Source organism: Tachysurus fulvidraco, chromosome 8, assembly GCF_022655615.1.
Source record: "Tachysurus fulvidraco isolate hzauxx_2018 chromosome 8, HZAU_PFXX_2.0, whole genome shotgun sequence".
NCBI lineage: Eukaryota > Metazoa > Chordata > Actinopteri > Siluriformes > Bagridae > Tachysurus > Tachysurus fulvidraco.
In genome coordinates this window covers 10806476-10820679 of record NC_062525.1, presented here as the reverse complement: position 1 = coordinate 10820679, position 14204 = coordinate 10806476, and the positions used below count along the sequence as shown (strand labels likewise).

Here is a 14204-nt window from a genome sequence, read left to right as displayed (position 1 = left end):
AAAAAGGCCGAATCCTTCTAATGTTGTAGACAAGAAACCAACATGAACGAGTCACATTAGCAACATGAGAGGGAAAGGACAGTTGATTGTCCATGGTTACCCCAAGGTTGCGAGCTGTGGGTGAAGGGGGATCAGATCGTTGTGCAGGGATATAGCAAGGTCATGACCTGGAGATGAATCACCTGGGATGAACAGCAGTTCAGAGTTGCTAGGATTGAGCTTTAACTGAGCATTCAACCATGATGAAATTTCTGCCAGACATGCTGAGATCTGATCAGAAGCTGTGGTATCTGAGTGTGGGAAAGAGAGGATGTGTTGTGTATCATCAGCATAGCAGTGGTAAGAGAACTCATGTGAGGAAATAACTTCACCAAGAGAGTGAGTATACAGGGAGAAAAGAAGAGGACCTAGTACTGAGCCCTGTGGGACACCAGTGGAGAGTCTGCATGGAGCAGATGTCACTCCCCTCCAGGTTACCTGATATAAGCGTCCTTCCAGGTAGGAAGTGAACCATTCCCAAGCAGATCCACAAATCCCAAGACTCCTGAGGATCTTATAAAGGACCTCTCAGTCATATGTGCAAACAAAAGATATAAACTATTTATTCTGTTCTTAAAATTCATTAATTTGAGTGTATCATTTTTTGTCATTAGCCAGGACTGTTTAATGCTAAAACTGACTGGGAAACACCCCAGAACAAAATCACAATGTCTGTGAACCACTGCTAATTTTTTTATAGCAAAAGACAGTAATTACTATCATCAAACTGTCAGGCTGCTATTCTTTAAATTCACAATAGACAGCCAATGCCTAAATACTGCAGAGGTAGAGCTGTGACGATGCTTAGGAAGAAAAGTGAGATACAGTAGCACATTTTTATGCCTGCAATTCAAACAGTGTGTTATGCATCTTGCAGATAACATTATTTTTTCAATCACTTGACTATAATCTTATAACCCTGGGCATATATTATAATCCAATTGAAGCAAGGAGTGATTAGTTATGGCAGATTTATTTATTTATAAAAATGTACAATGAAGGATGTGAAGTGATGTATTTGGTCCATCTGTAGGAGCAGGGCTATGCCAGGCTCTCCCCAGGTTGCAGAAGCAACAGTGTAAGATGTACGCCAAGATTGCAGAAGCACATGCAGCAGATTGAGCCCACTTCAGGAGCTTCATTATCCCCTCCTACTCCCCTGTGATACTGTTGATGAGCACCCTCAACCTGGTCAGGATGATGCCCCAGGACAATATTGAAGCTCACCTCAATATGCTGGAGTGTGTGTGATAATATGCTTGAGTGATATTTTTAACATAGGCATGATTATGCATGCTGATTTTAACAATGGTATCTACAAGGTTTTGCTGGTGTGTGATGCGCCTCTGATGGCTGGCTGTACTACATTTTGTACATGGTGGAATTACATCTATTCATGCACACACACACACACACACACACACACACACACACACACACACACACACACAATTTGATGGCCAAAGTAGGAGAGAACGGAAATTATTATCTCAAAATGAAAGCTCATAGCAAATAAAGAAACTAAATATTTGTGCTAGTCCTCAATTCTGGTTTCATATTAACAATTCTTCCTGTGTACCAATAACATTTGTATTCATAAACACTAAATATGACATACATTAGGGAAAATACTGCATGATAAACAAAGAACTCAACTCCTTTCCTAAATATGTTTTGCAAATTTTTGAGCTCTGTGTTATTGTCCTGTTGTAGGAAAGCTTACTGCACTTTTTGGACTTATGAAATATTTACTTTAGTGTCCATTTTTCTGTCCTGCTGAAGTCATAACCACGTGAAACACATTTGTAATGACAGATCATTTCCACAGACATTTAATGAAAACTTAAAAACCTAGATGTTGGCCTGTGGTACATAATAATTACAGGTAGAGTGTAATGGACTGGATGAAAATGTTTAATAATTATAATATGTTTTTTTTTTTTATTCAATAAATGTCAGGTGATCATTGGGTTTTTAATGGTTTAAAAAAAAAAACTGTTCATTTGCAAACCAAAATCACAGTCTATATTTTGCTCTGTATCTTCAATCAGTGCTTTCTGGTTTTGGCAAATTTTAGTTATTATAATGTGAAGTATGAGTGGTATCTAATGCTATGTCCAGGCATGAACAATCCATGCCACTTCCTTGCTGATTTAATGTACTAGTTTAAATTGGATGATTGGATTTGAAATAGTTCCCTTTTCCAGTGAGCAGGTTGAACCTGCTGTGATGGCATTATGTGTTCAGACAAATGTGAAAACTGAGTGGCCTCTTTCTGCATTAACTTTGCCTTGTGTATTTTTAGTGCTTTAGATTTGTGCATGGAACAAGTATCGGTCTGCTCATACAGATGTTCATTCAACCCACAGTCATGACCCTGAGCAGGATAAAGCAGTTCTTGAAGATGAATGAATGAATGAATGAATGAATATTATGAGTGCTATTAACTAACAGTAACCAACCACTTTAGGGTCAGGGTTGTTGGGTATCCGGAGCATGTCCTGTGAATCTGTGGTGAGAGGGAGAACACATCCTGTATGAGACATACACTCACCTGTATGAGACTCCATTGTAGTGCTCCATGCACACAATTTCACACTCTCATACCCACCTCAAGTCATTGTAACTTACCAAAGTTCACCTACTAGCATGTGTTGGAAGTAGAAGGAAACTAGCAAACAGAAACTTAAAATTAAATATATTAAAAAACTTTTCTAAGAGATGTTTATTTAAGAAAACAGTGTGATACATGATTCAATATAGTAGCTCATGTTTAGCCCTAAACAGATTTTACAATTAACATTATGTACAATCTTTACAGTTCCCTCACAACATTTCAACATCCATGTTAATAAGAGGAACACATCATTACAAAAATCCCCCAGTGTATTCAAAAGATGAAAAATAAAACATTGCGATAAATAGAGATAAATACATTTTAAAAGTCCTAAAAGAAAATCAGCCTCACAAATAAATAAATATAATCATAAATAACATTTAAATGGTCAGCGGACAAACTTGGGCCATGTCTATATTTGCCTTCTGTAATCCATAGTAAAGCTTGTCTTAACATTATTTAAGAGGAGCTAGAGCACTTGACATCTTTAGCACTGTCTTGCTTTACTGGAAGGCATGTGTTTGTGTGGGAAGTAGTGTGTAGGAGTAGTTTTGTGTGAGCATGAAAATCAGAGGTAAAGCAAAGGAAAAAAATCTTTTGAGGCACTTTTTACGGATGTTTTCATTCCATTTTTTGACTATTTTTCTTTCCTTTAGCACTGAAAACAAACAGAAATAAATACATATAAGCAAAAATAATAGTCTTTTGAATTCTAGTGAGTTTTGTTGCATGGGGAACCGGGACAAACCAGAGCTCACAACCGTACCATAAGGATAAAAAAAATAAAAATTAAAAAAGAAACAAAAATGGTAATATTAAAAGAATATAAGGTAGTGAAATAAATAAACTTCTTGCAAATTGGCATTTGTATTCATCATCAATGTTTGTTCTCTGTGGTACTTGAGGAGGTGACGTCAGTCTGGTTTTGCACATGTTCTCCAAAGATCCCTGCAAGGGTTTTGAATCGAGGTCCCCACTCATTTAGGTAATCATAATCCTCTTCTGTGTCACCGTTTAATGATTCTATGGAGCTCAGGCTTTCACCCACCGATCCTTCGCCTTCGTATGCGTAGGTGGCCAGTGAGTCATAGGGCGGTGCAGAGTTATCACCGTCATGTGCCTGCAGTCTCTGACTGATGAACTTCTGAAGGTCTTCACTGTCTTGTGAGATGGGTAACGGCTGAGGAACAGAGGCAGCCTCTGGTTTAACGTCCCTCCGATAAAGATTGTCTTTGATGGCTTTAGGGTTACGGAGAGTGCTAATGTCAAAGGCATGTGTGTCTTCCTCTCCTCCACCCTCATCATCATAGTGGATAACATTGTCTCGGATGTCCTCTTTGGAGGTCATAAGGGTTTCCTTTTTCTTCTGCCGCCTTACTCCCATGTATAGCACTACGATCACTGCAGAGATACAGAGGCATGTTTGTAAAGCCATCATTTTGACCACAATCAGTGAGTGAAAAGGAAAATAATAATAGGCAATTTCTTTGTTCTATAAAATCAAAGAAAAGGCTTGATTTGATGTTTAGGGTTTACAGTAACAATGTCTTGCCTCTTCCCTCATGGGTTAACAGATTGCCAACATCTTCAATCCTGCAAAGTCTACTCAGGATGTGCAATCGTTAACCATTCTGTCTGACTGCTCTAAAGTGCTGCAGAACCTTCTCTTCGCAGGCTTCTGACTTAAATTTTACTGAGCTATCGAAGAAGAAATAGTGCCCTTTGGCTAGAGTCTGGTAAATATAGATATGCATGTTCATGAATGCAGTGTAGTCTTCTCAGTGTGTGTGCAGACTGATGTGTTTTTTTTCTTCAATGTGGGGGTAAAAAAGGGGTGTAGCAGTATATAGTGCCTGTTGAGGATGAAAGCAAATGTTCATAAATTTCATAAAAGTGAAGAATTGTGGAATATTACACTTGCGGGAAGAACATGACACCAGCAGGACCAGAGAAATAAAAATAACCCAGTGGTTTATGCCCTCTCATTTGAGAGATTATGGCTGTGAAACAACAGCCCCCCCAAGTGATACACATCTACATTACAACATTTCATCTCTCTCTCTCTCTCTGTGTGTGTGTGTGTGTGTGTGTGTGTGTGTGTGTGTGTGTGTGTGTGTGTGTGTGTGTGTGTGTGTGTGTGTGTGTGTGTGTGTGTGTGTGTGTGTGTGTGTGTGTTGTGTGTGTCAGTCTCAGGGGGTTATTTCTTGTGTGTATTTGGCCCCAGATAGGCAGGAGAGCAATTGATAATGCATTTTCTTTGCTCATACAGAGTTTAACTGTGACTGCCACGGATGCTCCTGCAGAACTGAAAGTGGGTCAGGCTGACAAATAGAGCACCTATAATAGAGTTCGCCCACCATGTCTGTCCCTGAATATTCCTTCTCTTCTTCTGTGCATGTGTGTTTACTCAGGGTGTGATTTGCTCTATCACAAGGATATGACTAAAAGAGCCTTAGGGCTCTGTCTCATTCTCACAGGCACGAAGGCAGTGAGGCAGTGAGGAACGCCTGCCTTTTGCTAGTCCTCCTAACACCTTTGCTGGTATTCTCTTATCAACAGCACACTGGAATGTGGAGCAATGAGAAATTCAAGGATGACACAATGTTCTGTGTCATCTTTCGGCTGCTAGGCTTGTGAGATTTTTTTTTTGTGGGATCATGCCTTGTAACCATAATGTTAAAAGTATTGCCTGTAGACTTAGTAAGGAAAGATGGGGCTCTAAACAAACATCCACAATATGTATTGTGTACATTATTATAGTAAAAAAAGGAGGAAAAAAAAGAAGAAGATTGCTTTGCTGTAGCTTTTATTTTAGGATCATTTTGCTTGCAAATTTACTTATGGATGTAAGTAAAATCTTTTTGATTAAATAAAAATGTTTTGTTGGTCTGTTTAAAAATCAGTCATCAGACTATAAAATAAAAAATAAAGAAACGCATATCCTACATGGCCAAAGGTATGATGAGGTCCAAAATTAAGACCACATAGATTTTTTTTCAGTCTATCTATCAAGTTCCCATGGACATACAAAACTACAATCCAGGTAATCATCGACCATTTCTGAAGGGCCTGCAGGCTGGTGCCCCTCAAGGGACTCCCTACAGCTATGGACACTGCCAAAGCGCTCTTCCACCACATGTTCTACATCTACAGCCTCCCGGAGGGCACCGTAGGGGAACCAAATTTTCCTCCCATGTATGGAGAGCCTTCTGTGTGCAGCTAGGCATCGATATCAGCCTCACGTCGAGCTACTGTACCATCTGCAGGCTAATGGTCAAGCTGACAGACTGAACCAGGAACTAGGCTATTATTGTACCTGTACATATACTTTAGCCACGGACAGCATATCTGGAGTGAGTTTCTCCCATGGGCAGTACTCCCAAAGCTCACTCACTGTTTGGGTTTCATGCCATTGTTTACTGATTTGGATTTCTCTATTAAATTCTGTGTATGGATTCTGTGTTTCCTGCTTTATATTAAAGGTCAGTTATTTCTCATGCTTAATTTCATCTATTAAAGCATGTGTTTAGACAACATTCTAAAGGATTTGATCTAAAATTGTTTCCACGAGTCCATGCTAGCTCTAGCTCTAGTTTAGCTGTCACCGAAGCAAAAAGGGGACAAAATGGGACAAAAAGTTATTGTCAGTAACATCATTTTGAATGAAATGTGTTGTATTAAATTAGGAAGGAATGCAAAATGCAGAAGCATTATCACTAGTGCTCTCAGATCTTTGGGTATGTGCTAATCGTCACACCAGTATGTGCTTGTTGAACATTGTATTCCAGATTTATTCCCCCCTTTGCTGTTATTGGAAGGGCTCCACTAGAATTTGGAATGTGACTGTGGGGATTTGTGTTCATTCAGCCACAAGAGCATTAGTGAATTTGGGCACTGATGTTGGGCAAGAAGGCCTGACGAACAGTCAACATTCCATTTCATGGCAAAAGCGATCAATACTACAGCATTCCAAGATATACTAGACACTTCTGCTCGCCCAACTTTCTTTGTTTTGGGAAGGTCCGTGCATGGGTGTGAAGTACAGGTGCCCGTATTATTTTGGCCATAAAGCATATTACAAGATACAACACTTTTTAATTTTAAACTTGCAGAATCTACATTTATGTTTATGATATTTGGCAGATGCTCTTATCCACAGTGACTTGCTGAAATGCTTTTCTTTATCAATACATCTTTTCTGGTTATTAGTAGGTCACAGATTAAGAAATTGCATCAGTTTAAAAACTCTTTTGGTAGGTAATATAGCTAGACTTTCACACAGACTTTTTTTTAGTGCTACTACATGAAAATTCAGCAGTTGTGCAGTACTAGAGGATCAGAGGAAGCATGGTGCAGTGTGGGGAGTTTTCTGACAGACATTTAAATCATCTAACTTGCTAGCCATAGTGATATCTACTGTATAGCAATTCAACTACACAATCATCAATCATCCCATGCCTAATGCTTATATTTAAGGGGAAAAAAAGTCTGCACCCAATCCCAGCATTGATCTGAAGCAGATAATGTATAACATCTCCAAGATATATCAAGAGGAATGATCGAAGACTGACCAAGAATTTTGGAAGTGCTAGAGATTATTATTACCATTAAGAGGATCGAGAGCTGCTAAGAAGATACAGCAGACGTTGAAGGTATTTACATAAGCAAACGGGTGGATATAGAGTGCAACTTGAGAATATCTCAGTCACAATTTGAAGGGAAAAAGGAGCATTTTAAGCAGATTTTTGATCTTCTTGTTCACTATGGCAGGGGATCTCAAACTATTTGCAGTCAGGCATTAAAATAAAAATACACAGTACAGTATTTATTCTGAGCTGTTGAAGATTTTTGGTTTATTTTGAATCCTAAGGTTTTTTCCTTCAGCATTGTTAATGATATTGATTGCATTAAGCACGTTATATTAAATACTAAAAATAAGATATTTTGATATAAATATTTGGTTGCAAAAGCATAAAGCATCCTATCTTGAGCATAGTGTGTACTGTAGATTAATGTGGCATTATGTTCTGATTTTGACATCAGGCATGATGAGTAAACAATAACTCTAGACTATAAACACTATTCAGAGCATCAGCATATTTTGCTTTAGCTCTTTACGGTGCATTGATATCTTTCTAAACTGTCCGACATTACCAATTAGGGCTGGTCTTGCAAATGTTAGGTTTTTACGTTATCAGTGTAGTTGTACTTGCTGCTACATGCTGGATATGTGCGATTTAGATTATACTCCTGCTGCTCTGTGTAGTTAGTTTAAACAGTATTTTCCGCACCATAAGGTGCACCGGACTATAAGGCGTAGTCTCAATTACAGGCTCTATGTCTGTACTTAACCCCTACATAAGGCACACCGTATTATAAGGCGCATGCTAAAACATACGGCCTACAAAAAAAAGGTAACAGAAGCAAAACAGTGAGTTTAGTTGAACTTTATTCTACTATTTAACAATACATACACATTATTTTTTTAATCAATCTTCTCCCACAATTCCATCAAAGTCCTCATCTACTGTGTCTTCTTAACTTGGTACAGTACATTTTCTTGCTTCCTCCACTTTCAAACCATAGATACATTGATGTTGAATACTTTCAGCTGCTCTATTCCCATTTACAACCGTGTAACTGATAGCCTGTAGTTTGTATTGTGCCTCGTAAGCATCTGATTTTTATTGGCGGATGGCAAACTTGCATTTACCGCCACCTTCTGGACTGGAGTGTGGAACACAAAATGGTTAGGAAGAAACAAATGTTGTTTTGGAACATACCGGTAGTTATACCTACCGGAGGCGTGGCGGAGGTAAGCGTACGTACTGTACGTATTACGTAATGTCCTCTGATTGGTTTATCGCTGCAAGCGTACGTAGTATATATATTACGTCCCTGTGTTAGCAGGAAATGGTCCGACAGTCAATCAAGCGGAGCGCTTACCAAAGCGCTTACCAAAACATTTTTACAGATTTTTGGAACTCGGTGCACACATAAGGAGCACCGGATTATTAGGCGCATGGCCGATTTTTAAGAAAATTTAAGGCTTTTAGGTGCGCCTTATAGTGCGGAAAATACTTTGCTTTCCTGTTCATTTTTCTGTGCTGTGCTACAATTATATGTCATTATACCAGTTATCCCCCCAACCCCACAGTAATGTTATTTATGTAATTATGTCACAACTAATCCTGTGGACAGACACTGGAATCATTACCTTATCTTGTTGAAAAAGTCCTACCTTAATGACCAACAAATCTTCTTAAATCATCACTGTAAAGAGGCAATAATGGCTCTCTAGCCCATTCTTTATGCTCGGTCGTTTAGTTTATCACTGCAGAGCTTAGAGCTTAGATCTTGATGAGTAATTTTCGATTGGGCAATAACTAAGTCCACCTAGCTAGTGGGAACTTTTTTTAATATGAATCTGATTAGGAGAGAAGCCACCATGGATGATATCCCGGTGCCTAATTAATAAGTGCTTTCTAATTAACTGAGCTTGGAAAGCCCCTGAAGTCTGTTTATTTTGATCCATTCAACAAAATGTCTTCCAGGATCAGGTTGGCTTATAGCTCATGAAGCATCAAACTTTTTTCAAAGATTTTTTTTTAATTAGATAAAACTGACAATAAAGGAAATATTTATACAAAATAAAAAGAAAATGGCATAGTTTTTAAAATCACAGTTTTAGTTCTAAATAAATTCTCTTTTCTTAAAAATCCTTTCTTTTGCTCATCAGAGGCGTACACTTGATGCATGCAATATATACATTTTCTTAGCTTAGTAACTGTGATGCGTTTCAAATCTGCTCTACCATCTGGCTGCACTAATGATTTTGTCCTTGATTAAAAGAACCTAATTACTGAGATCATCTGTATTGTATCTGAAGCCATTGCAATCCATTTGTTGGATTCATTTTAGTACCCAGAGTGAATCTTTCATTACGTTTAATATTATGTGTGTTTAAGTTTTCACTGCAAAACTTTTCACCAAAAAATGAAGATTTTGTATGCCTAATATTACCATAATCTAATGTCTGTGTGGCGCAGTCACACAATGTTATGTCTCTATATTTAATTTCCCTGTTAAATATGTGATTCTTTTTTATTCCAATTGGTCACAGCTAGCAGTCCACTTACCTAGCAGTATGACAATGCAAAGCAGAATAGCGATCAGTGCTCCGGTGCTGAGACCCACAGGGAGGAAGATGGCTTCTGCACTGCAGGTCAGCAGGGAGCCATCAGAATCACAGCCACACACACGGATGGTCAGGGTGCCGGTGCTGCTCTGTACTGGGTAACCGCTGTCCTCAATCACTACTGGAAGGTGGTAGATCTCTTGAGCACGCCGCCAAAAGCCACTGTGCAAGGTTACAATGCCTGCAGTGTTGTCTGGGTGGATATGGATATGGGAAAAATGTAGGATATTAAAACAAGTAGCAAGAAACGTGTAGTAAAGCTTGGTTTATTATTCAGAACAAGCACTAGAATGGCAAATGTTGTAAAAAAAAAACAAAACACTTGAAATTGAGCCTTGTGCAGCAGATAAAAAGAAAAGACCAAACTACATTCATCCAACTCAAAGGTTGACCAGTATGAATATTTCAATTAATAGGGTGCAAAGTGGCAGGAGTGCATCTGTCAATCTATTTACACTCTTATCTATCTCCATAGCATGGAAGAAGCAATATCTAATCTAAATTAAATGGCCGTAAACAATTCTTAAACAATTTCTCTTATCAAGGAATAGTAACACAGGCTATTCTCAAAGCTACATGTTTTTGAACTGTTAGTAATGTTGATCACTACACACTCAGAAAGTTTAATCAGTTTTTTCAGTCAGAGAAGTAATGCTTGTTTTATTTTCGTACAAAATCAGCATTTGGGGACTTCGGGACCAACTTAACTTACCCCCTAACTAGGTTTCTTGATTGGGTTGTACGTTCATGATTAAACCTGAAATCAATAGTCAGTTCTGTTAAATGATTCCCCATTAGCTGTCCCTTGTTGGTTGCACAGTTAAGATCCTCCAACTGTTCTAAATGACTGTGGATGTTCTAAGCTTTCAGGAATGTATGTTAGATTAATAAAGGATAAACCAGGATTACGGTTCAGGTGGGTTGATTACATTAAAATTCAAACAAATTAAAGAATGGGCTTTCTTGCAATGGACAACTTTGTGGCCTCTCAGAAATATAAAGCATTTTTCATTTTCACACAAAGACAGTGACCTTATATTTCAGATAACATTTCATGTTACATTTGGCTTATTTTATTTTTATTCTACAGTATATACGTGAATCACTTACTGTGATTACTCTGTTATTTCTAACATCAGCATCTGTAGGAATGCACAACTGTCATTTTTTGTAAGGACTACAACAGCTAGCAGGCTGATACATAATGGAGATGGCCTTTGTGTTAGAGGAAGGTATCAGCTGCCAGGTGCCAGTGGTGTAATCATGAAAATGTAAATATTTTTATTCAATATATATCATTTATTTGTATAGTGCTTTTAACAATTCACATTATCTGAAAGCAGCTTTACAGAAGTATAGAATCCAAACATAAATAAATACATATATAAATAATTAAATACATAATAATAATAATAATAATAATAATAATAATAAGGTAAATATAATGCATTCATGTAAAGTTTTAAATTAATAAAAAATATTCATTAAAAAATTTAAATACTATATTTCTCTAATATCTACACCTAATGAGCAAGCCGGAGGCGAAGGTGGCAAGGAAAACCTCCCTGAGAAAACACCATCTTTAACTTTAACTGCCTATTTCTTGGCAGAAATACCATCTGCTACATCATGCAAAATCATATTTATCATTGTTAAAATAGATCAACCTGATTTTGTTGTTTACAGACAACATGGAAAAATGTTTCAGCAATAAAAACTGGTATTGACATATATTATGCATTAATGGGAAAAAATGGTAAGATCGAGACTGAATGTGATGAGAGAGAGACACTCACTTCCAAAATCTTTGATGGTGAAGTTCTTGTTCTTCATCTCTTCCTGTGGTGATTTGAAGGAGAAATTATGTTCTGTCATTGGAATATCTTCATCTTTTGCGCTGAAGATCTGAATAACCTACGGATAAAGGACAGGTTCGTAAAAGTGGATCAATTATTAAGTGGATGTTCAGTAGTTTTTCCTGTGGTCATCATCGATATAAATATATAGAAGTAACATATAAGGACCTACAGGCCACTCTTCCATAGAGTAAATGTTCATAGGTCCAATGTTCATACAGTAGGTCCACCATCAGACAAAAACTGAATAAGGAGATGTGCATGGCAGGATAATGAGGAGGAAGCCATTACTCTGCAAAAAGATCTCTTCTGCCTAACTGAAGTTTGCCCAAGACTATGTAGATAAGGCAGATGTCAATAGGAAGAATGTTCTGTGATGAAACTGAATATTTCAGTTTAAATAAAAAGTTAAGATTGGTGAAAACCAAACACTGAATTCTAACATATGAACCTCATACCTGTACAATAACATATGGGTGTATGCGTGGATTAACATTGGTGTTGGTGTGACCTAAACTAGAATGGATTTCTGTTTTCTTTATTGAATTAAAAATCAACTCTTCCACTACGATCGCAGAAACACAGAACGACACCGGGAAGTAAAACTGCCAGCTCAGTCAGCATGGCCTGTAAATTCTGCCTCTCACAGTTCCTTAAACGTGGCTGGATCACACGAGTTCATTACTCTTAAATAGAGATGAATAGGTAGGACTTATTTTTTAAATCTCACTTGTGCGCTTATTCTTTTGTTGATACTTGCATATGATAATATGATGTATTCAGTTGGTTCTAATTCCCAAAACCACATAAGCACACAATTTGCCTACATTTAATCCACCTGATCAGGCAGTTTAATACACACGACTGAATAAATGTTGATTAAGCAAGCATTCGTATGTTAATATCTGTCCTGTAAACTTCATATCTGACTGCTCGCCTGTGCTTGTCATGTTGGCGATGGCGTGGCATAGACTGAAAAGACCCAAATGCAGGGATAAAGACGACTATGGTTTATTAAGTGAAATCACAACAAAAGATGATTAAACTTAAACAAACATAATATTAAGCAAAATGAGAACACTTAGAAACTACAGTACATGAAATAACTAAGACAAAAACAAGGTTACTTGAAAACATGAAAACAAAACATAAATGCGACAGCATCTAAAGGCAAACCTAGTGCACATTGGAAGGGTATAAGTAACCAAACACTTTAGGAGTAACAGTGGGAAACAGGTGAAATCATACAAGACATCTATCACATGACCATCATCACATGACCATAACTACAATACACCTGTCAGCGTGCCTCAGTGCTCCAGCAGGGTTAGTCCCAGGCTCTGACAGCCTACTTGCCCACAGTTTTTTTTTTATGTGTAACACAATTTTAGTCCTGATGCTTACTTCCTGTACATGAATTTAAGTTCATTTAGAACACATTGTCTGTTCATTTTGAATAATGTAGTCAAATTTGTTACTACCCTACTAGTATAGGTAATGAGATCAGATACTTGTTGTGTTTAGGTTCTCATTAAATGTATTTCACAGAGTATTATTGAAGATACTTTAGCTGAGAATACTTTATTGTCACTCTCTGTGTCTATGTAAGCACTTTGTGTGTTTTCAGTTCTTTCCATGTCTGAACGACTGGCCAAAATCTGTCGCCATAGGACTGACTATTTATACCTGACACTCTGAATGATCATAATCTGCCTCATGCAGTTGCATCACATATCTCATATTTTATCCTCTGCTGCTCATGCCTGCTCCAGCACCATCCTGCCCTGCTGTTAACATCACCTGCTGCATTGCTGCTATGAACACTGCAGGTGCATGTTGAACAAAGCGATTAGCTCTGAGCTAATGCATCACTTAGCCACATGTGCCCAACCCATCATGAACATCCGTCAGCCCATGCTGCTCAACCACCTGATCACTGCCAGGTAGTTCATCATCACAGCGTGCTAACAAATTTGTCAAATACCCAGAAATCCAAACAGCTAGAGCTAATCCCTCATCAAAGTCACCAAATGTGAAAAAAGAGATTGGTAGACCTAAATAAATGTTTATGCCGTTTTTATAATATTGCAAATTTTAAAGTTCATTAAGCAAAGTTTTTGTTTTTATCACTTTATTCTGTTACCATTACTCTAAATGTATTTTTTTATCCTTAAGAAGCTAGTTGCATACATTAACTCAAATGTAGAATAATACCTGGTATCAATCACACCTAGGTTGTCTCCTACTATAGCCGTGTCCAAGACCCCACCCCCAACCCCCAAACACACACATACACACACACACACACACACACACACACACACTCAGCTACAACTGCCCTGCAATTTTAATGAATGCACTGGTATGTAAAGTGTCATAAATCATCTTAAATGGCTCATTAGTCCAGAACTGTTCTATGACTTGAATCTTCTCACAACACCTTGTTGTGCTCGCTTTCCTTTCTGTTTTTTATAAAAACTTTGTTTGCCTGTGT

At 37.8% G+C, this 14204-nt stretch overlaps 1 protein-coding gene across 1 annotated transcript in view; it reads right to left on the bottom strand.

Moving 5' to 3' along the window:
- Positions 1-2749: 2749 nt before the first annotated feature.
- LOC113662507 (cadherin-12) overlaps positions 2750-14204 on the bottom strand; it is a 105566-nt gene continuing 94111 nt past the window's right edge. The window contains exons 10-12 of the mRNA XM_027177396.2: positions 11651-11768; positions 9796-10047; positions 2750-4057 (exon numbers count right to left, since the gene is read on the bottom strand). Coding sequence (XP_027033197.2) covers positions 3534-4057; positions 9796-10047; positions 11651-11768 — 894 coding nt within the window. The 3' untranslated portion in view covers positions 2750-3533. The remainder of the gene's footprint in view (positions 4058-9795; positions 10048-11650; positions 11769-14204) is intronic.